Below are 25,041 nucleotides of genomic sequence, written 5' to 3'. Positions count from 1 at the left end.
ATTTACAACCTCTTTTTGTAACAAAAAAATGCTGAATAATAATACCGCTGAAAAAAGAACTTATACGGTATATACATAAACAGATTGTACAGGAGTGAACAAGATTTGGGTACAATTAAATGAGATTACAAACCGCATGTTACCATATTTGGTTACTATTATAATGATATTTGATATTAAGGTAGTGTTTTGTATAGATATGAAGAAAAGATTAATTTAAAATAATATTCTGTACCTTTCGGTTGTACTGTGATTATTCTCAATCCGGTTTTGAACTATGGAAGTGATCGACGTCAGGGTACCAGTTAAATGTTTTCCGCGGTTTCAGTACATGCTAAACAGAAGAAATGATTTGTCTGGACGATATAACATATTGATGAGAAAGTATAAATTAGACAACTGTACACTAAACGCGGTTAATGATGACAATATCCGTATCTTGTTTTGTAAATCAGTTAATTCAAAAAACCTTTTTCCAAGCATAGAATTAGTTGTTCCAAGATATCTTGACACTATTAACAAAAGGATATATATCAGCAGCAATTTCAGAGAAGGACTTACTTTAACAGGTGACAAGTGCTTTATACTTTTAATTGGTGGAGATACTTTGACATATGACCATTTGAAATGGCTTGAAGGCTTGCCTGTAACTACTATTTTGTTAGGAAAGGACATCAAAGAAACAAGTATTTTATCAGATATAATACGTGGTCTCAGAAACATCGACGTGTGCCTAGAAGAAAATATAAGTACAGTACTGACAAAGCATTTAGAAAGAGATGCCTTGACGGGAATGAGGGATGCCTGCGACAATTTGAATTTTTTACTTACAGGTAAAAGTGCTGGAGAACTTGGTGTATCACAAACAAAACAAAAGACCAAAGGTTTGTTTTCACGTTTTGATTTGAGTATATTATTACTGTCTATATAATGGGTTGAAATAGGTATTTGTTAAAAATTAGCTTTTATGACGGGTTGTCATATTGTTTCTTTTGTACTAATAATATGCACAGATTTAATGTTTGTCAATATGCATTAGAATTGAAATATGACGAAAATATCCTTTTAAGGCATTTAATTGATGGTGTAGGAGAAATACATGTATTTAAATATTTTTTTATTAGAATACATAAAAATACGTCAAAGAATATTAAATCTTTCCAGAGTCGAAATTATATTTTAACCGACACGATTTTTATTAAGATTTATTAATATCATTTCATGGACAAAAATATACTTAACATGAGACAAAACATACAAAAATAGGGACAAATAATAATGATTATCACATTATCATTGAAGAGTATCATTGTAGATAGTGATGATACGTATTTACAAACTATATACATTTTCCGTATGTTTGCGTTTGATCTTGCATACATGAAAACACTTAAAACCCGAATTTATATCAGTCAATGGCTTTATCTAAAACATGTTTGTTCTTGTCTGAGGATTGCTCATAACTGCAGTTCAATTGTCAATACTTGGTGCTTAAAGGAGCTATACTGAGGTTTTCAGGATTGGAAATAATCATGCTTGCATTTTCATATGTGAGTTTCATTGAATAGGTCTACAAAGCATTTTAAATATTGATAAAAACAATGAAATGCATCATTTGGATCTTTATACAAAAAATTGATTTGAAAAAAATATTTTTGTTCTAAATGATTTAGAATGAACATTTATACGATAAATAATAATATTAAAGTGTAGACCATTGCATTATCTGCTAAATAAATCTATTGGGTCATCTATTTTGACTTTGCCAATAACTTCCCTCTCTAGTGGCTTCTAGTTATGTCTAACATTAAATATTATCAACGTAAACGTTATAATAGACCGATACATTTTAAACATAACAATACAACTATTATAGGCATTATCAATAAGAACCCAAATATTGGTTTAATTATTCAGTGATAACATTATAAACAATCTAAAGCAAAAATAAACAGTGATGATAAATCAAAATGTTAATAACTTTGTATTCTTTATTTAAGGAGAGATAATTCGTGGTTCTGGGGATATAAAGTTGATAAAACAACGCGCGTTATCAGTAGGACAGGGCAGTATGTTTTTCTGTCTCTCTCAATAATTCCTTTTGTTCGAAAGTCTAGTAGTATCAAATGAAATAAATTCGCCTTATAACGCGAGACCCGGAAGGCCTAATAACGCAACACATAAGGCGTTAATACCATATTAATGCTAACAAAGCAGTCTGAAGGACAGCTAAATCCCCTTCCACAGTAAATATGAATGTGTACTTCTTGACATTTTACCAAACATGACCTTGATGTTGTGCCCTGCATAACATTAGCTGTTGATCTCTTCAGATTGTGTCATGATGAGGATCATTTGTGCCAAGTAATTTTAAAACTATTATATTGTCAATAAGTAATAGAGCGGACATGAAAAATATATGTTTTTTACATTGGACTTCTGAGGTGACCCTGACCTTCAGGGTTTTGACTAGATAATTGTGCTCTGCCAATACTGTCTCATACTGGCGATTATTATCTCAAAAACATTGCAACGGTTGAAATTTTATGGACAGAAACAAAATGTTAACTCTTTAACATTTGTCCCAAAAGTGTGGCCTTGACCTTGGTGTAGCAATTTAATTATTGCGCTCTGCACATCGTCTCATAATGGTGATCACTTGTGCCAAGTGATTTCCAAAAACATTTCAGTTTCAGAGGTTTAAATGTTATGGAGGGGACATGTAATGTAGACTTTTATACATTTGACCTTTAAGTGTGACCATGACCTTTGAGGTAGCAACCCAACTATTGCTCCCTGCACATGTTATTTTAATGGTGATCAATTGCGCCAAGCTATCTTTTAAAATTTCAGTGGTTAAAAAGTTATGGAGCAGACACAAAATGTAGACTATTAATTATGAAAATGAAGATTTTTAACGTTTGACCTTTAAGTGTGATCTTGATTTTGGGGGTAACAACTCAATAATTGCGCTCTGCACATCGCCTTATTATGATGATCACTTGTGCCAAGTATTTTCAAAAAGTTTTCAGCAGTTTAAAAGTTATGGAGCGGGCACAAATGTAAACTTGTTGTTATGAAATGAAGACTTTTTAACATGTAATCTTTAAGTGTGACCTTGACCTTTGGTGTGGCAACCCGATTATTGCGCTCTGCACTTCGTCTCATTCATATGTCATTATGGTAATTGTTTGTGTCAAGTTATTTAAAAAAATTCATCGGTTTAAAAGTTATGGAGCGGACACAAGAGTGTTACGGACGGACATACAGACATACTGACCAATACGGACTGACAGACGGATGCAATTCCTATAATCCCATTTCAGCTACGCGGAAGGGGATTAAATAAAATGGCTTAGTAACGTAAAAAAAAAAGATGAACTATATTGATCTGAATTAATTGCTCAAGCTATTATATATGTGTATTGTATTTTTGATTATCTACGGATACATCTTAACGTCTGATTTTTATCTCTTATTAGAAAATACCTTCATCCAAGAAGGAGTAAATTATCACCCGCCTTTAAGATTTCCCCCTAATTTGAACAGTATTTACTTTCAAAGATAATGTCTTGTTATTATGTATTACCTTAACAGTTTCACCCTTTTTGGCTTACTTTTTATATAACTGAAATAAACTTTCACCATAATGTGATTTACCAATACCTTATGTTTTTCCAGATCTGTTTTTATAGCCTAATTAGGAGTCACTGTCACGTAACTATAAAATAGTATCAGGTAATTAGGTAATTACACAAGCCATATCAGTAGATATTTGAAAATATGACGCACATCATAAGATAAGAAAAGGTTTGATAAGACAAGCTGATCTATTTATTTACTACAGTGACATGTGTAGTATCATTAATATGATACATGTGAATAAAGAGTAACTGCCCAGGCCTAAAAGACCTATAAGGCAAAAAATATTGACAAATATCAAAGATTCGTCATTAGCGTATAGTATTACTGCGCAAATCGAATGATATAAATTGTAAATGTAAACTATATTGTTATATAGATCTTGAACAATTAATTCAGATCGCGTTGCCAATTCATTTGATTAGAATTAATATGGTATTAGATTAACGTTATAACGCATTCTGGTTCGCGTTTCAACGCATTTGTTTGCGTAATTACGCCTTTAATTTCACGTTATACGCCTTTTTTAGTTATTACATGTATTACGCCTTTACATTTTTAAATTGTATTTTATTTTATACTTTTAAGCTTTCGTAGTTTTGTACATTGTATATAAGGTTACTTCAAAAATAAAATGAATATTTTTTATTATGTATTGTAAATCAGCTTTTCATGATGTACCTCATCTTCATCTATGTTTTCAGCCAAAGACGATTCAAATAGATGTTCAATCCGACTTGGCCCGGCCAAAAATAAGAAAGAAAGTTTGTATGATGCAAAAATTGGAAGAGGTATGTGAATCTAAGAAGGAAATTGAAATTATCGAAATTAAATTTTGTGTTTACAGCAATAGTATGATTTGAAATTGTTTTGTTTTAAGTTTCAGAACAGAGTCAAATTCCTACAGATATTCCAGAAGCAGACTTAAATGTAATTGAACGTCTTCATGACGAATTCGTTGGTACATTCAACAGGAGTGTTCTTCCTGAAGACGAAAAACCTTATTTTGCTGACAAGTTGTACACGATTGATAAAACGGTTGGTTTAATACCTTTTGTTCTATAACGATTACCTTACTATAACACTATCAGTACACATATATACAAAAAAAAACACAGAGAAGAAAAGATGCAATAACCGATATAGTCACGCGGGAGCTTCGATGCACATTTCGTAATATCACAGTGTATATCCAGTAACGCAGGAATGCGCAGATAACACAGGAATTGTGCAAAAGTAACGCAGAATTGTGCAGTTTAGTGGCTAAAACGAGCACCGTGATAAGTAAATGGACCAATATTTTTATTGAACACCAAATTGGAAGAAATGAATCGGCGCATACGGTTGCTGATATATTATATTCTAAACCTCTTAAAAAAATATTTCCATGAACATGTTTATTTTTCAAGATCATTCGTGAAAATGACGACCTCATTAGCGTAATGATGGCAATTTTTAGTTTCCTTGATATCTTTAAATACAATAACATACATTTTACTATATATTTTTTTTTATATTCTGTGTACCTGAGACATTTTCCAAACTCCTCGTGTCATATTACACTTAATTTAGCAGATCAAACGTAATTGAGACCATTTTTACGAGGTAACGACGAATTCGTGAATGGAGCACGTGAGCAACAGCGGTTATCTCATTAGAAGTAGCTAAATCCTATTTTACAAGCTTCCTCCTATTCTTTCACGACACTTGCAGTTTGACAGATGTCTAAGATATACAGAATATGAAGGAAAAAAGTTTTAAATGTGTTAAAAGTACATATTTATTTGACGAAACACAAAAGTCAGCTTCAAAACAGTCATCAGGTTGTCTTTCTCACGAATGATCTAAAAAAAAGTAAACATATTCCTGAAAAAAATATGTAATACTGGTTAAAGTATAATGTCATTGTAGACGTATGCGCTAATTCATTTCTTTTAATTAAACTTAGAATAAGATAGTTTCGTTTGTTTACTTACTGTGTTATTCGTTTTGGCAATAGCGTAATACGCAAAATGCCCCCGAATCCGACGCATACTTTAATAGAATAAAAGAGCTAATGCACCTTTTCCGTGCACCTTGGACGTATCAAATTCCTCGCCCTGTACATAAATGATATGAACATGTATGAACATTGCAATATATGAATTATTTTGTAACATAAAATACAACATGTCTTGTCAAAATACATAGTGTACATCAAACTTTAGCGATGGTTTTCGTAGTAAAACCCTTTGTTTTGTTTTACAGTTATTGTACACACTTCAGAAGCAAAGTCATTCCATTGAAAGCATTGGATATCACTGCAGCACTCTCCAGGTTAATGTAAACTGCAATCCGATTTCAGACGAGCTTAAAAGAAGCGTCGAACGAATAATGGAATCATACAGCATTAAAAAATACACGATAGTCTCTTCGGGGGTACGGGATTACTTAACCTGTCATGTTGGTAAAGAAGTAAAAATTGAATATGAAAAGGGTAAATATTTTAATGGGACACTAGGCGGATTCGCTACAACCTCCTCGGGAGAATCTGAGCGTACCTGGGCAATCCTATCGAGACATGTTGTTAAAGGTAGTTTTGACATGAAGCTGTACATAGCAAATGACGAACAAACATATATTGGAAAGGTTATGAAAGAAGTAAAGGAAGAAACGGTTGATAAGCAATACCTCGATATCGCCGCTGCATCATTAGAAAGTGAAATATCATTCGATCCTAGGTACATTACTGAAGAAAAGGTCCTTGTTCCAGGAAAGCGATGTTTTTACGATGCCGACAGTCTAAGGGGTTTAAACGTACATATTAAAGGAGCTTCAACCGAACTAGGTCTTGGCACAATTACTATTCCGGAACAAATTGCAGTCCAAAACGACAATTTGGATGAGAACCACATTATTGTAGAAGATAGGTATGGAGGAAATGCTTTTTGTAAAGAAGGCGATAGTGGGGCGATAGTCTGTGCCGAAAATCCGGATAAATATGGAGAAGAGGTCCAGTTAATTTCAATGGTTATTGGAGAAAATATGAACAAAAAGGGTTCATATACTACGGTCAGACTTGACAAGGGGTTAGAGGAGCTAAAATCCTTAACTGGTAAAGAATTCCACATGTGTTAAATCAATAATTAATTGTACAAATTCTATACAGTTTTATGGTGTTCAAGGTTTGAGCTGTGGAAATTTGATTCACCTTAAATAGTCTTGGCAATCAAATAATTCATATATTACTTATCATTTTAATTGAATGCTCTATTGTTATCTGATTTACATTGTATTTACATTGTATTAATTTTCATATTCAACACTATAAAAAATTAGCTAAGAAGTGCCTGTAATTTCTAGAAGTCTTCAAATGGGAGCACGACAAAAAGCCTACAGACAAAACGCCGACATACAAAATGCTGACGGGACATAAGACCAACAAGTCAAAAGATTGATGCGACAAATGGTCGACAAAAACACTAACAAAATACCGATAAACATCGACACACCTGTACATCCCTCGGAAGCGTTAATCACAGAAGAATTACATGAAAAGTGCAGACTCTGTTTGATTGATTCTGTACAAGAGGGATATTGAATAAGTGCAACATCCCTCACACCCCTCGCACCGGCTTGAGCGGTACTCAATTCTCAACTTATAATAGTGCTAGCATCAATGATACCGAAAGACAAAAAGAATATAACAACACTGAAATAAAGTACGGGCTAACTTTTATCAGCTGCCTCACGGCACTTGACACCTGTTGTTGTGAAGTATAAAAATCTGGAATGAAAGTGATCCCTCGGAGTCAAAAAACAAAATATAAAGTGTAATACATCATTCTAGCGCTACAGCTAAACACTTTATTATAACAAACTCATGATTATAACAGAACACGACAACTTTCTTTCAAGTACATCAATATATCTATCAAATATAAAGTCAGACTGTTCTCTTGTTTGAGCGATTTTTCTGTAAATTCTAGATTGCGTGATGCCTAGCCTTTATAATGACAATATATCGTACACTGTTGCACAATATTCCCCAGGTTACAACAATATTGTCACAAAGCTTTATCTAACTTGTCATATTATTCCTCACGTGTCCTTTGTATATAGGTTTATGTTGGCATTTGGGACACTTTTTTATTTATTTTGTATTTTTATTTCTTGTTAAGAACAGATCCGGCATTATTTGTTTAACATAAGATATATGTTTTAACATAAGATATATGTCGACAAATAAACCTCACCCATATAAATTATTTACCGTAGTATCAGAACTTTTGTAGGTACCATATATTCATGCTTATTTATCATGTATACACATTATTTATAAAAATGAACGTTTGGCCTTAAGCCTTTCGAAATGCCACAACAGTGAATATATTAGAAGACTGTCGTAAATTGTAATTTGTTTCTTTGCCAGACGACGAATTCCCTCACCGGGTAAATAATGTTGACATTAATAATTCTACCGAAACCTTACTACCTTTAATACATAAATATCGATAAGAAGATAACGTTATATATGAACACAACTTGTTTTATTACAGATAAAAATATGTTTTGCCTTGTATTATAAAACTTGGATACACATGCGTTTACATGAATTGATAATTTTGCTCTTGCTTTACCCAGCAGCTATAACACAAGAAGTATCTTTTAAAACGATACTCAACCGAAGTTAATCGGTTTAACATGCAAAAGTATGCATTTTTAATACAAAAATAAAATGTTAGCAATGCTTTCATAACAATGTCATGATAATTATTTCTTTAAGCTATTAAGAAGTACCCATTTTGAAAACATTGGAATTAAATTATAGCAAATTTATATTGATGATTTTTCAAAGAAGTCTTTTATTTATGGTGTCCCTTTTTGTCTTGTTTGTTTTGGAAAAGGTGTTCCGGTTAGGTGGTTTCCTGCTTACATTTGTTAGTGCATGATTGAACGGGAAACCAGCTGCAATCGTGCCAAACGCAACTTTTCGGCCCCTTCCGTTACTCTTCGGATTAATGATAATAGCCGAGGTTGTTTCGATTGCAATCGTGACAATGCGGGCGATTCCGTCATACTGCGGTATCAGACGAAGTAATATTACGGAAATCTAAGCTATTTTAGTTACTTCGGTAATCCCAGTTTGTTTATATAAATAGGATTTCTATTTTTACTTGATTTATCGAAATTTTTCCGTTTCAATTCTTTTTCAAGACGCAAAATGATTGGTTTTTGTCTTTATTAGTTTTATACAATAGAGAATGGTTACTGTAGTAGTATTCCGTCTCCAAAGGGCAGTACTGCTTACTAAAAGATCGTGACCGAATCACGCAGAATATTAGTGCACGAGTTAAAACGTCTTGGTGAGGTAATCTCAAAATAGCCCATGCATATCATTAACCTTACCACGTGCTGATCTCCTGTGTTGTCCATAGATATTTTAGGTGTAACATAGTTGATACATGCTTATTAATTGGTACCACGTAACGAAGTCTTTTAGTGCATTTACTTGTCTCTAAAGCTGCAATATAAATGAAATTAGCAACTGCCAAAACGAATGACTCTCTCTGCGAAAAAAGTGGAAATGAAATGTGCACACTTGTTTCCCTTCAGTATGATAGATTGATCTCCACGTGAGAGCCAATGTTAGTATTTTTACGATTGATTATTTTCTTTATTAGTTTTTTATACAATAGACAATAGATTTCGAATCGTTTTTGACAAAAAAATATTCGTTTTTACAAAAAAAAAAGTTGCTACTGTTATTGTCAGCATGTTCCCGTTTGAAGTTATAATCAGTGGACTTCTGGTCCCTATTTGGTCCAAATTTGCACGCATAACACTGCTGCTCAAGCAAATGGGCACAGGTGCTCGTCCAGTCTTGGGCTTACCCTACCTCTGCCTTTAAAAGTGGAACTTTTTTTTTCGAGAGATAAATGATATACAAATACCGTAATGTAAATTGTGATAATAAATTGAAACAAAAAATATACAATTTTAAAGGGATGGGATGATGGCACAACTGAGCAAGCCTTTCCTTTTAAAAGGAAACTTTATACTTGTTTTACGATGACTTTATCAATTTTGTAATCATTTACAATTTAACCTTTAAATAAAAAAATACAATCCTTATTGCTGTAACATTTTATTTTAGAACTATCCTCTATACTTTATTTTATAGTGGCAAAACCATTCCTTTCATTTTATCATAGAGCTATCCTTAAAAGTTTATATTAGAAAGGTAAGAACTGTCGTTTACATTTAATTTTATAATGGTTAGAACTGTCCTTTATATTTTATTTCAGAATGAATAATGAGATTCACCGATTTTAATTTCTAATTTTAAAATGACCAATGAAAATCTTCTTATATTCAGTCCTTCCCTGTTAATTTTACAGGAAGTCAAACTGATAACAGACGGACTTCGTCTGAAAGAAAACAACAATTATTGCTCAATACTTCCATTTATATAAAACATCACATACTTCTTCTGCGAAATAAGCATTGTTCTGTTTAGAAATTTTAAATAATAAACAAAAATCTGGAAAAAGAATGACTCACTGGAAACAACGGCACCAACAATATATGAACATTGCAGACTCTGTTTAACTGAGTCCATTCATGAGAAAAATTGTAAAAGTGCATCAATTGTCACGCTCACTGGCACCGGCATAAGCGGTATACATATACCAACGATAATGTACTGGAATCAATGATCCCGCGGAACAACACTAAAGTAAAGAACGGGCCAACCTTTTACAGCTGACCATGAAATAGTCATATATTTTCCATGCATATAAAAATATTCATTCTCATTAAATACTGTAGCTGTAAAATTGACCTGCGGTCAAAATCAATTTAGAAATTATCCTGACAAATTGCTTCCAAGACTATCGTAGAAATAGGCATAAAATCTGTTAAGAGAAGTGCTGTGAAGGAAATGCACACTGTGATAGGCTATATGAAATTTATTATTTAAAATCAAATTGATTTAATTTCAAATTCAATTCCTTTGACATATTTCTGCATAATGTCAGTTATGTCTGATGACATATAAAGTGGTATTGATATATGTTCCAATAAAAACATATAAACTCGTAGTAGTACATTACATGTATATGATTTATCTTAACTTTTTAGGTGATGACATTTGTAAGAATAAAGTTAATGAGATATTCGACCGAGTGAAAAGCATGATTGTAAAGGAAATTTCTACCATAGCCATCGATATTACATAACGAATTAATTAACTCTTTCATAAAAACTTGTCTGTAAATGCAAAATTGCAAGGTACCTACATGTAGCTGTAACAATTTTAAAATTTCGTAAATTACTGCACTTATATATCAGAATGCCATAGTTGTCTTATCGTTTTATTTTTTCCTACTCCTAATTATTTTTGCAAAAAAAAGAAGAAAAAAATAAACAACAAAAACAATACAGTGATTGATACACACAACGATTTAAATCGGTTAAAGTGTTTTTCATCAAATGAAATGTACTGATAACTGACATTTTAATACTAAGTTTATCATTTCAATTTAAATGTACTGATCAATTATCGCAAAGCGTTACTTCGATAATCTATTGATGAAGCTCATTTTGGTCAAGGTTACAAAAACGGATACAGGTACAAATAATAAAAAAAAACGAATAAAGTAAAGAAAAATTAAATAATTTTAAATGTTTATTTCATGAGAGTTTATTTAGATATTAACAGGGAAATAAATAACAGGTCCTATATTTAACATAAACAGTCTATCTGAAGACATTGATACAAAACTTCATTTCAAAACTCTTATTTTTTTCTATTCAAATTCCTATTGATTGTTAAACTCAGACAGAATGCCATTTCAATTGTTCGGATGCCATCTGTATAAAGACCTACGACAGATTTTCAATTTTTTCGCGGCAATATTTTTTTCTTAAAATGGCCGATTGACTAAAAAGCCTTTTAAATTATCACAGCAATGAATATATTTGCAGACTGACCAGGTTTTTTTTAGAATTTTTTGTAATTCAGACGACAATGTCCTGCTTAACGTTAATAATGTTGGCATTAATTATTGCACTAAAATATTCCCTCTCTTAAACAAATAATTTATAAATGAAAAAAACCGTAGTTTCTTATCCGGTATACGAGATGTTTTTTTATTATTATTACATTTAAGTGTAAAATGTGCCATATAACTGATTTAATATAGCTCTAAATGGTTTGATTTTTAAATTTATAAAACAAAATCAGATGTGAAGCATCAGATTTTCAACAATTTTATGAGGGCTTTTTATTGGCCACTTAATCAATTCTCTCTTTTTCTTTGGCAAACTGCTGTAGAGTAGTGGTTTTATGACGTTTTGTTTGATATTTAGACGTTAAATATTGCTTATTCTATATAGGTATGTTATATTCTAATTATTATTAGGGCATTTATTATACATAAATTGATAGCTTCACGATCATTTCTACAAGCAAAAGTATAAGTCACATAGAGGATATTTGTTTGTTTGTGTGTAAGATGAAATTTTATTTCATCGAGTGGGCTTTAAAAACAGTATTCTCACGAGTGGCGTAAGTTCACGATATAAAATAAAATTACATCTTACACAACAAACAGACAAATTTTCTTTTCATTTTATGCTTAAAAACAAGTTAAAACCGAAATTTCAATAATTTTAACGTTAATATGAAATGCTGTTTCCCCCATTTGAGAAGCCCCATTTAGACGAATTTACTCATTAAAAACAAAGAAGTCTTGAGCTGAAAATAAGTCCACACAATAACAACGTTCAAATGACGGTGATTATTTATATTCATTTATCAAAAAAATATGAATGATCGCTTGTTTTTTAATAATAAAAACAAACAATCTTGTAGGAGAAAAGTCCAACCATCCATCCATAATTTCGTTGTTACTCACTGCCGAATTTACTATAAGACCCTGGCTTTGTAAAATGTAAGAGCAGCCATTTTTTAAAGTGTGTGTTTCATGGGCGGAAAATAATTGTGTGAGATTCAGAGGGATATAATTTCGATTTGTTTAGTCATACACCTTTTATAATAAGAAAGAAAACTTATTTGAGGATTGTAACAGACAAAAACATTAAGTGTTGACAGAAGTGAAAACATTCAGAAAGGGAGCTAGGAAAATGGAAAACTTGGAAGCTTGCTTAGGAACGCTGGGGTTTTACTTCATTCTACGAGTGATGGCTGTCAAATGCTTTTCAATTTTTCATAAGGCAACGGCAGTTATTGCTCGTAGGATACTTTTAATATTAGCCCAAATGCTCATCAAGAGCAGTTTTGCATGGGGATAGGAATGTATTTTTCAGACTGCAAAAACGAAACAAAAAAATTTAGAGACGTAATTTGAATGATTGGAATCTTGAATGAATAGAAGTACAGTTTTCTCTCTTTATCTCTTTTAATATGACATTTAAGTTATTTATCTATTTCAGCTTTTGCTATTTCTTTTAACAGCCTGTACATTGTCTCAAAATTGTCAGTAAAAATAAAATTGAGGGTACCACATGGGGAAAAAAAAGCTTTAAAAAAGTAGTTTCGTCATTGAAAAAAGTGACAAATTATATTTTGATAATTTTCACTGTTGAAATTATCAAATATAATTTTTCACGATAAATCAGTAAACCAACTGAAAAAAGCATAAAATAAAAAATCTTTATTCGAGCATCTGACTTTTTACGCTTAGGATTTGATTGTAACACGAGATTCAAATAGTATATATTATATGCAGAACACGCAATTTCGCTCCTTCAAAAAACACTATAGTTCCATTTTAATGCCAAGAGACATGTCAGTTTGTACTTTTTTGTTCAATATTGCTTCCAAGCATTGATTGATTAAAGTAAAGATCTCTGTTAAAAAATAAATTATAGTTTAATGAAAAAATATTTTGAAGATATTTTTTGTTAATATACTGTATATTTCTTATTAGTACAATATCAAGATTACATAATACATTAACATTTTGATAAAAATGCTTAAAATAAGTTCTTGAGACGGTCGGCAAATGTAAAAAAAGGATATTTTTTACTAAAATTATTCAAATTGGTAGCTGTTAAAATGACCTGCGGTACAAACCAATTTAGAAAGTATCTTGATAAATGACTTCAAAAGCAAAATCTTGATGACTTGCTGCAGATTGTGGAAAATGAAAAAATAGAAGCTGTACTAACACATATATTCCTTTCAACGTGGAAGAAGTTTTTCTGCACCGACTGTACAAAATTTTAACACTGTACCTGTGTAATGTGGTTTGTCATTGGATAATAATTCAGCTATATATACTAGAACATATATATATATACACGAGCATATACACGACTGCTTTAAGTTTACGAATCAATTTTCATTTGGCATCAAATAAAAGAACTGTGCAGACGAGTTATTATTATACATGTTGTAAATTTGCTGTAAAAATCATAACAAATTATAGCATTACAAATTCATTGATTAAGTTCTCTGATAACATATTAAATAATACTCGATTTAATATTGTTATAGGAGGAAATGCACTTTTATATATAGTAATCTCAGTAAAACTGATTGCAAGTTTGAATTATCATGAACACTTTATATCACTGAAAGATTAAAATGTTTTACCTAATTTGCGCTTTTGACAATATATCTATAATTTAAAAAAAATGTATATGCGCATATAATCCCTGTCCTTAGTCAAAGCTCGTAATTATAACCCTTAAAACCGATTTAAGTTCCTTTGAGTTCACTATCATAGATATAAAATTGTATTATTTACCAAATTTAATAACCGACATTTGCGTATAGACTTATTCATCTGCAATTTAAATTTGGCCCCCAAAAAAATGAATAAATTTGCACATTAATAGACGTTTAGCTTAAATTTTATTAAATTGACAATTACCGACATAACAATATTGTTTGTTTTTGCACATCAGAATGTACAAAACCTTTGAATGAATAAGGATATATAATTTACACTAATGTAGTAAAAACCAAGGCGAGACATACTTGCTTAACCTGTTTAGCTATTATTTTGCATCTGAGTTAAGCTTTCCTGTCCAACACTTACTAGGCGATTAACAAATATTCTACTATAACGCATGCGTATAATGTAACATAATGTCGGACAAATTAAAAGAAATTATCACTTATCTATAGATTCAAACAGCATCTGATTCAATTTAATTAATCACCTTGACTTCTTCTCTATTTATTCGAAATCCTAATACTTTAACCCAAAAAGTAAGACATTATTTACCTAATCAAATACATCAGAACATTTAATAAATATCCGTTCTGTAGTCTTAAAGTACATTACAATAACGTTTATAGCAAGAACCTTACACGAGAGTTTATGAATGTAATTAAAAAGTTAAACCTGGGTTTAAATCCCAGGTGAGTCATTAAAAAATACACTAATATACTAAATAATTATCATATAAGATACTAAACGTATAAGGTTGATGCAGAGCAGATGCAAGGAACGGATAATCAAGATTAACATACACATAAAAATATGGTTTTTCGCCTAATGATAGTAGTGGAGAAATAGAATAAAAAAGGTTAACAAAAGATGGATTATTGCTTAAAATACCACGATAGTGGGTAGAACCAGACTAAAGATTATAAGTTAACATACATAATTTAAATGATAAGCTTTGATGACCACTCATTTGTTTTTGGAATGAAAGTATCCATCATAGCATCAAGTTGAAAACAATATTGATATAATAAACTCCTATTCTATAATAACGGATGACATTTGTTATAATTTATATAAAACAAATCAGAAACATTAAGGAAAATAATGTATTATGTTTTTTGGTCCCGGTTCATAAATTATTGGGAAACTGTAGTCTTTTATCTAGTTTGTAACGCTGTTTTAAAATTTTACAAGTTTGCCCTCTTTGTAATTTAATTAAAATTTCAAAATTTCCCCGGAAATATTTTACGTATTTTTCAAAACAATTTAGAGCAAACACGCCATAATTTTACAGACATTGACCTGTCCGAAACAGGCGTAATATAGTCTTTACAAACTGTTTTATTGTAAACATCGGGTATAAAAGTTTTCTATCACCTCTTTAACCTATCTCATAAAACCCTACCCTTTTCAGGAAAAACCGCTAATGGTAGTTATTTCTATTTACCGTGAATCAAAAAGCGCTTAACATCATTGGCGAAACAATAGAGGGAGATTACCCCTTTGGATTTAGGAGACTGGGTAGTATTATTTAAACAATTTACTTTTAATTCATTTTTTTTAAAATTTATCACACACACAAAAAACATAAACATGTTTTTGGGATATTTTCAGATTTAAAACAATCTGCGATATTTATTGAAAGAACTGAACAACCAGGTTACTTTAAATTTTATGCCCAAATTTGATCACTTTTTGTCAAAACAGTTCAAAACATATGACAAACAAAAAGTATCTTTTTATAAAGAGATACTTTGTCGAAGTAACACTGATTAACTTGCATAATGTTAGTTCTTTGTTTTCCATGCAAAGTCATGTAGAATAGTTAGCATAACAATGAAATAATAACTTCTTGTAGGGTTTATTTTGTTGAATAAAACAACATTTCAAGATGTATGTCGTTTTTTTTTTTTTGTAAATGAACTCAAGTTCTAGCACCATTATCTACGCAGTCGGTAGGCACTGACTTTAATAAATACTAAAAAGTAAAATTAATATGCAAAAATATGAAAAAAAAATACTTTAAAATTAAAATTATACATCAATAATCCATATAATGTAAAAGACAAAAATCATAAGGGAAAGGAAAAACCCTTTAAAATTTCTGTTTAAATTTCCTTTTTTTTTGGGAAAAAATTTAAAAATTCAGTTTTTTTTTTTGGTTAAAAAAATTCAAAAAAGTTTTTTCAAAAAAATTGAACTGTTTAAATTTAAAAAATTTTAAAAAGGCGATCTGAATGCCCTCCCAAAATTTTTTTGGGGGAAATTTTTGGTTTAAAAAACAGAACTTTTATTTGAAAAATTTTTAAAAAAGAACTTTTTAAATGTCCCTTTTTTAGAGCTTTCCCCTTTTAACATTTATTTTTAAAAATGGCAAAAAAAATATCCTTAACTTTTTAAATTTAAAGAAAGCCAATGGGGGATTCCCAAATTTAAAATTTTGTAATTTTAAAAAGTCAAACTGATTTTAGCTGGAAAAATATACTCGTCTGAAGTAAAACTGGTTAATTTGCATATATATTATGTTATTATAATAATTTCTAGTAGCTAAGAAAAATACATTTTGTAAACATAGACATTGAATGGAAGCATATTGTATTTCATGTCTCTTCAAAATATTTTACAGTATCGATTTGGGTGCCCCTATTACTTGTTATATTGGCAGTTTAATTCAAAGAATCACTAGCTAAGATACAAATTAAAGTATTCAGCAAACAAATCACACAAGCAAAAGGCTTGTTTTTATTCAAAATGTTTGAAATGTGTATAAAAAAGGTTGCCCTACCCCAATCATTTTAAACACTTGTTTGGCCATTTTCCTACTTTGAGAGCCTTTTTTAACATAAAATATACTAAGATTAAGGGCTGTTTTTAAAGTTTGTCATAATTTGTATAGGTATATTGTTTGATCTGTTAAACATAAAATACTTTTACCTTGCAGATAAATCTTATTAGACTTTGAAAATATCACATTTCTTAATAAATTTGCATTTTCTATCGAATACATATAATAAGTATATAATTGAAAGTAAACACTAACGTCTTATTTCTTCCCATGTGGGCTTTGAGAGATACTTAAATAATGTTTAAAAAGAAATAAAAGAAAAAAAAATGTTGACCCTTCTGGGGATTGAACCCGTCCTCCTCAGATTCAATACAGTTGACGGTAATTTTAGTCTGTTTGAATATTTTTTAAAGCGGAGGTAATGCATTAGTGGGTCATACCTTAAACGTTTGACACGGAATATCTGACAACTGAACAATGTACGAAATAAATAATATAAAAATCATACACACACAAAATACATGAATATGATTTTTCTATCATTATCCATTATCCTGTTGTTACAATAGATACCCCCAAACTCCCTCCCCCCGGAAAGTTAAGACACTCTACCGACATGCACTACTTTTATCCCCGACAGACAGTGCGGTAACTGGAGTAACTACAGGTAGCTAATACCTGCAATCCACTGAATGCACTTTGCATTTATGGGTAAAAAAGGTCTCTACACTATGATACAATTTATTTTATTCTTGTTAGTTACTTTATAAAGATTTTGGTGTCAATCCCAATTAGCGGACATTAACGACATAATCATACAGTAAACGGTTGCATATTGTATCATAGTTTTGAGACGTTTTTTGTTGAAAAAAGATCTAATTATGTCAAAGTTAAATCGTATACATATACATGAACAGTACGTTAACAATAGCGCAGGCTTTAATTATCCGTACTCAAGTTACCGCTTTTTATGTTGGGAATAGAAGTAGAGCATGCTCTTCGATTGTCTCATTTTTTATTTACTTATTTTGACGACAGGGAAAGGGATAACGATAGAAAATGTCATATTTAGATGCTCCTACATTGGCTTCTTTTTTCTGGGGGTTTCATATTGTGACGACATGGAACGTGTTTTTAGTTTTTGCCTAGATGATACAAAAGAGGCAAAAACATTAAAGCACTGCAATAAGGCTTCGCCCCTCGTACAAATCAGAAAGCCTCAAGTTTCGGTGCTCTTTCTAATACTTGTTGCCTCGATATCACGTGATAACACCAGTTGTCCTTCTCCGATCATTCTCTAGAACATTTCACCTTCTTCTAAATAAAATGTATAGCCAACGCAATAACGAAAGCTGACTAGTTGAAACCGTTTGTACGGCAAGGTCTGTCAAACTGTACTGTTTTATTGTAATCACCACGGTTATAAAGAAATTTTCTCTGCTCAAACTCAGATATTTGATTGGTCAAAAACCGGCTCATAATATGCACTGACCAATAAAAATCCTGAGCTTTGAGACTGACCTCAGAAAAAAGTTTTATAACCTCAATGATGGTATATAGTTTCCAGTAAGGTATCTTGAAAGATAATGACCTCAATATTCTTATTACCATGACCAACCTCCAGGAAGCATGATGTTTTGGCAGACATAAATGTTTGAAGAGGACAGACGAACGGCTGATGGACAATGGACAATAACTACACCTTTATACGACCGCTTTTAAAAAGATACTTAGTAATAAAATTTATTTATTTAATCTTAGGCCTTCTATAGGCAACAAAGGACTTGCCTTTTAAGTTTAATTGTCATGTTACGCTTGAGAAAGTTTTCTATTTGGCAATTTTCTGATGAAATTATTTTATGGTGTCACAAATTTCTGCAAGCGTATTGGGAAACATACCGGAGGTATAGCCACTGGAGTCGGAAACATTCAGAAATCCTAAATTTGAAAAGTTGAAACCGTGTATTCATAGAGGAAAAATCGTGAAGTTCAGAACGCAAATTCGCAAGGTTGAATTCGTCCAGCTAATTTCGTGTATTCATAAAGTTAAAATCGTGAATGCGTAAAATCCATATTTAAATCGCGAGTTCTCGTAGTTAAAATTGTAAATTCGTGAAGTTGAGATGACCCCACCGGACTTTCGTATTTTTTTCTATCGTTTATTTATACAGGTATTATTTTAAGACATCTTCTCTAGCCAAAGGCAAACTATTCGTCAGGTTACATTGTTATGTGTTATCATGATAATCGTCGAATGAAATCAGACACAACATACCAGACTGTCATTCTTGGTATTGAAAAAATATACAATGTACAATGTACTTCATGTACTTGATATTCATAAAAATATCCATAATATATAACAAATACAAAAACAATAAATTATATTAGACACTCATTCACGTTTTTATTCATTTATTTTATTTTATTTATTGATTTTTATTATATTTTTTCAATTTATTTCATTTTTATTTTATTTTATTTTATTTCATTTATTTTATTTTGTTATTTGACGCGTTTCAATGCATCTGCACCAATGCATTACATGTACAATCCGGTGAAACGTTTTTCGGTTGATGTTAGTGTCATTTGCTTTATCATGTCTTAAAATTTATGACAGTCACGCGGTAAGGTTTACCTGTAGGTATGTAAATAGAGAGGATACAATTTAGGTTTGTTTATCTAAACCCTATATTACTGTCACAGTAGTAGTGTTGTTTGATCTTTAAAATCGCGATAAGTTGGACTTCGCGATACAAAAAAAAGTTTTGGATAGGCTTTGGGGGTAGTGGGCCGTGTAGGGTTTTTTTATTTAAGAAAAAAGTGTGTTATTTAATGATAGGCTATTTTAGGGTCTTCGAGACGGAAGATTCATATTATGCTACGGAATTAAATTTAAAAGGACTTGATTGTAAAGTTGGACTAGGCGGGTAACGTATACATTGTTTTAATTTAGATCTATATAAACAGTTACTGTACTTTGTATCGATCAAGATATGATCACTGTGATTTTGATGGTACACAATGTATGAAAAGTCATGCATATTTAGCATCTAACGGGATATATATTTTTCATAATAATTCATAAACTTTAAATAATAACAACAAATTTTAACGATAAAGTGAATAACCTTTCGATGTATATGTATAAATGAAATTTAAAATGAATTTCCGCTTGAATAATTATAGAATCATGTAAATATTTAAACATACTTTTTAACTTAAATTTACAGATTGTAAAGAGAGGTATACCAGTGTATACGATGAATTTACCTTATTTAAAACCACCTGTTTAAGAATGTTGTTTTATTATTAACAACTAAAACTAACTTGTTTTAACCGGTTCGTGATTAATCATTCATTAACAGGTACAAGTATTGCTCGACAAAGTACATTTATACACCGTCAGCTGAGGATCTCATTATCATAATAAACTTATATTGATAACAGAATGTATAAAATGACTCAATTGAATGTTAACGTACATGTTTATGTCAGAATCAAGTCAAGCGTGTATTTTTAACAAAATCTTTGAAATCGCGTCCCTGAACAAGTATGAACTTTCAATTTATGTGCTTAAATCTACTGAGTTTTGAAATTATTAAAATAACTTATTTATGGATGTGAATATATATGCTAAGTTAGGGACACTGTTCAATACATTAACATATTTAAACAAACGTTTAAAGATCGTGTAACTCATTTGTTATGGTCCGGTGCTCAAATGAAGATTTATCAATATTATATGTTCAAAAAAGGAATTATTTGCAAAGACATTACCGACTTAACATTTTATGTAAATAAAGGGAGGTAATTAGAAATCTATTTACGATAACGTATAAGCCAATTTTTTCAATGATTGTGTACACGATGTATTTACCTCTTAAAAACTGGTTTAAGAGTGTTTTTGTTTTATTATTAACAACTAAAACCAACTTGTTTTAACCGGTTCGTGATTAACCGGTACAACTTGATATATAAAAGATCTGTCTAAAATCTTATCAAGATATCGTCTTAAATTGCTTAAATAAGCCCCCACCCCATCCAATTTTTTTTTCAGTTATTCGACTGAAGAGCGTACATTAAGTCATTGGGCTAAAACTGTATATTATAATAGAGTTATAATATTATAATATAACTGAGTTTTCTGTGTTAAACTTTACTGATGGTATAAATCAATATGAAAAGGCTCACAGTGATTGGTCATTGCTTATTATACAAAACAAGATATTTTTAAATCATATAATCAATGTGTTTCATACAATGAAGTAAAAAATGAGTCTTTGAGGTTTAAGTCGCTCATTTCAACAGTGCTTAAAATGAATTATTTTGTATGTTATAATCATTACGTTAAATCCTTAAAAAAAAGGTTAAACAACATACATTATACACACGATATATATAGGCAATAGTTTAGTTAGTTATATTTAAAAGTAACAAATTCATAGCACAAATATCAATAAATTCATAAAAGTTTTCAATAATTTTACAAGTTGATAAGTCAATATTAAATACATCCGGAAGCATAAATCAATTTTAGCTATGGGGGGGGGGGTCTTATCTTTTATGTATTTTATCGAGGGCAAACTTCTTTTTCCACTTTAATTCTTTTGATCTGAGTATTATATGAAATTATTTATCTAAAAATAACATATTTAATCTCAAGCAAAGCTGGGGGCATTTTAAGAATACCCCGCAGTACTGTGTCATTATTTCAACATAGCTTTATGAAAGATACTCCAATGAGGTCCAAAGTTCTAAGCCAAAACATTTGAAATTCTTACATAGACCATCTTTAAACAAGAATAGATGCAATATATAAAGAAGAATTATCGTCAGATGTAAATTGAAAATCGTATGTTTTTGCCTTTTTAGCCCAATTTGAGTGAAAATAATAGCAACGCTTTTTAAATTTTTCGTTGTTCACAATTAGAAAAAAAAAACTTCAGGAAAAAATGTTGTGAGCGAATGATCAGAAATTTTGCATACAAATTATTAGTCTAGACCTACATCAAAAGCATTACCTATCTCGAAAAAAATATTTTTAGTCCCGTCATCTCAAAAATTCACAGTTGAGTCCCTTTAAAGTTAATGACAGATTCGTTCTAAATACCATATGATGACACGAGACGACATTAATGTAGTAGATATGACCTCATATATGTGATATCAGTACAATATGACCTCCTTTATCTGTGTACTGTTTTATTACCTTAAATTACACCAAAAGCTGTTATCTAATTATCATAAAATTATACGATTATTTCATAATAACGTTACAAAGACCGCGCGATTCTTAAACTGGCTTTATTGTTAATTACAAACCAACAATTCTGATACATCGTCAAATATGCGGTCATTTTATGTAAATAAGTTTATTTATACATGTATTTATAAATCTAATGCTATTTACCCATTTTGATGAATGAGAGAACGACAAACAATGTTGAATGTCTCCAATTGACCATTCGGGCAAGACCGATTTAACCCGCTAGTTTCCGTTAAAGAAGGAGAATCAGAAGAAGAAGAAGAACGTTTATTTCACTTAAACTACAAATTTCTCGTGATTAACATATATACAAGCATACATATATAATGACATGAAAAATACAATGACATGAAAGTAAACATAATAATTATATTGGATGGACAAAACAAAATAGAGATGACACAAATATTAAAGCATAATGGCTATTACATACACAGTAGTATACACAATAAAATTTTCATTAGTTTGGACCTGTTAGGTATACATAAAAGTAGGTTGAAAAACATATCTAAGCATTAATAATCTGATATCGTAATTTGAAAGCTTCATTAATATATTGAAAAAGCATAATTGTTTCTTTATTTTTATCACTTTTAATAACTGAGTAAACTTAAAATACTTGGTCTATTTCTATAATAATTCTTAATATATATATTTCTTAAATTTTCATATGCAGGACACTTAAACACTTAATCAGAGACGACTTATTTTCATGACAAGCGTTGCAAGTTTAGCCAAAAAGTTCATGACAAGTTTAACTCTTTAGAAAATTACAAATCATAAACTATACTAGTCGTTTTTCACAATCAAATATACTTTTTATACAAGTTGCTGACGGGATATACCGGGTATAAAAAAGCCTGAATAAGATGAATATTACCCAAGGTGCCAGCCGGTGGTTATATTTATTTCTGCAAAACTATTCCCCCTTGTATATCTCGTATATCTCTTATAGGTTTAATTAACATTCGCAACTAAGGTTACATCCATTATTGTAAACACACACTATAATTGCAAAACTGGTTAAAAGCTAAAGTAAGCCCTCTTTAATACAAAATGAAACGGTGCTTTGCACAAAATGAAATTCTTTATGGTTTTAGTATGAATTTGATATTTAGTGCATAGACGAAAGTCTGTATATCATAGCCTACTTCTTTTGATGCATAAACTTACTCTACATTGTGAATTTGAGACGTTTCAGATCAATCTACTTTATTTAGATGGACTTACGGTTAAAGCCTTACGTAGTTCATGCGCACTTTCAATTAATGTTCAAAACATATGCATAGCCTTCAAATATTATAAACATAATTTTTTTCAATATTGGTGAATGGTTGTCGTTACATGCTGGGAACATTAAGGTGGCACAGAGGTGACATGTGTATGTATCTTGTGCGCACAAACTGATTATCTCGTGCGCACGAGATAAATAAAAACACACAGCCACCTCTGTGCCGCCGTTTATTTGTATAAATGGAGTTCAAAAAGTATATAGTGGAAGAGTAATAATTATATTTTCTAACATTTTTCAGGTGACACACCCTAGATCATGGCGCCACCTATGGGCAGCAAGGATTTTCTAAATCAAGGCGAAGATGATCAGATGGTAATATTTCGTTCAGTTTTGTGTGAAATCTTTTTTAAGGACACTGTTGTCTACGAAAAGGTCAAACTAACATTAACCAGCGATAGTTAAGGTCACAATAATGTCACATTATACGAAAGACCGGTGGGGACATTTCAATGTCATGAATTCCCGATTTCATCTTAAAAGTTTATGTATTTACGATGTCAACTTCACGAATTCACGATTTTACCTTCACGAATTCAAGTTCGTGAATTCACGATTTCAACTTCACGAAATCAGCATTTCAACGTCATGAATTCACGATTTCAACTTCATGAATTCATGAAAACGTGAATGCATGAAGTTGAAATCGTAAAATCGTGCAATTGAATTTGTTGAAGTTGAAGTCGTGAATAAACGTAAATTCACGAAGTTAAAATTATGAATTCACGAAGATGCACTCGGGATTTCATGAAATTGAAATGGCCCAGTCGGTTTTTCGTAACAGTAAGACTGTCTGTTCTAACATAAAAAGTTATTCTTATTCTAAATATAACTTTTTAAGTGGTTAGTGACTTGATAAGAGCTATATTGTAATTATTTTAGTTATCTTCTTTATTCTTAAAAAAAATCTAGAGTCTAATTACTATTTGGAATTTATTCTAGCAAAACTAATGTGGAAATGTGCAAAATAGAAAAAAATCTGAAATTATAGATTATACATGTATAAACGTTGGATTGCAACTTATCTTTTTTTCAGTGAAAATACGTGAAAACCGGTGAAAGTTTGCAAATTATTTACCCATGACCCATTCTGAAAATCTTATTAAATGGCTAACACCCAGTTTAAAATGTTCAAAGAATTTTTCAAAACCACTTGTAAAAAAAACTTTTTTTCAAACTATTAAATTTCAAATTACATTGTTACTTTATATACAAATGCCCACCTTGAAACAATTGTGTTGATTCGGTCTGCTTTGATTTTATCACACAAATTTAGCTCGGTTAAAAGTAGGGGGTTAAATTATTTAATTAAAATAATGCCACATTATCAAATTTTTATCATTTTCACACTGAACCTCTGTTTTAGAAA

The 25,041-nt window shown here is 30.8% G+C and overlaps 2 protein-coding genes across 3 annotated transcripts in view; both read left to right on the top strand.

Moving 5' to 3' along the window:
* The first annotated feature begins 203 nt into the window (after positions 1-203).
* LOC132737250 (uncharacterized) lies at positions 204-7,646 on the top strand. 2 transcript variants are annotated; one of them, XM_060724517.1, is made up of 6 exons: positions 204-884; positions 2,001-2,069; positions 4,347-4,433; positions 4,523-4,680; positions 5,890-6,736; positions 6,961-7,646. In XM_060724517.1, the coding sequence occupies exons 1-6, from the start codon at positions 278-280 to the stop codon at positions 6,975-6,977; spliced, it is 1,785 nt and encodes a 594-aa protein (XP_060580500.1). In that variant the 5' UTR covers positions 204-277; the 3' UTR covers positions 6,978-7,646. The 2 variants fall into 2 exon arrangements, with proteins under 2 accessions (XP_060580500.1, XP_060580492.1); XM_060724509.1 differs by having other exon boundaries at positions 205-884; positions 5,890-7,646.
* Positions 7,647-19,702: 12,056 nt separating this feature from the next.
* Positions 19,703-25,041, top strand: part of LOC132737188 (polyamine-transporting ATPase 13A3-like) — a 29,386-nt gene continuing 24,047 nt past the window's right edge. Inside the window, exons 1-2 of the mRNA XM_060724451.1 lie at positions 19,703-19,784; positions 23,914-23,987. Of these exons, the coding sequence (XP_060580434.1) occupies positions 23,931-23,987 (57 nt within the window). The 5' untranslated portion in view covers positions 19,703-19,784; positions 23,914-23,930. The remainder of the gene's footprint in view (positions 19,785-23,913; positions 23,988-25,041) is intronic.

The sequence above is a fragment of the Ruditapes philippinarum genome, unplaced genomic scaffold, assembly GCF_026571515.1.
Source record: "Ruditapes philippinarum isolate M1 unplaced genomic scaffold, ASM2657151v2 ctg1662_1_1_1_1, whole genome shotgun sequence".
In the NCBI taxonomy this organism is placed as follows: domain Eukaryota; kingdom Metazoa; phylum Mollusca; class Bivalvia; order Venerida; family Veneridae; genus Ruditapes; species Ruditapes philippinarum.
Note: the sequence above shows the minus strand (reverse complement) of the source record. Positions and strands in the feature narration are given on the sequence as shown.

Coding starts and splice junctions, on each gene's coding strand:
- LOC132737250 (XM_060724509.1), top strand. CDS start 278: ATGGAAGTGATCGACGTCAGGGTACCAGTTAAATGTTTTCCGCGGTTT. Junction 885..2,000: donor AACAAAACAAAAGACCAAAG/GTTTGTTTTCAC, acceptor TCTTTATTTAAG/GAGAGATAATTCGTGGTTCT. Junction 4,434..4,522: donor TGATGCAAAAATTGGAAGAG/GTATGTGAATCT, acceptor TTTTGTTTTAAG/TTTCAGAACAGAGTCAAATT.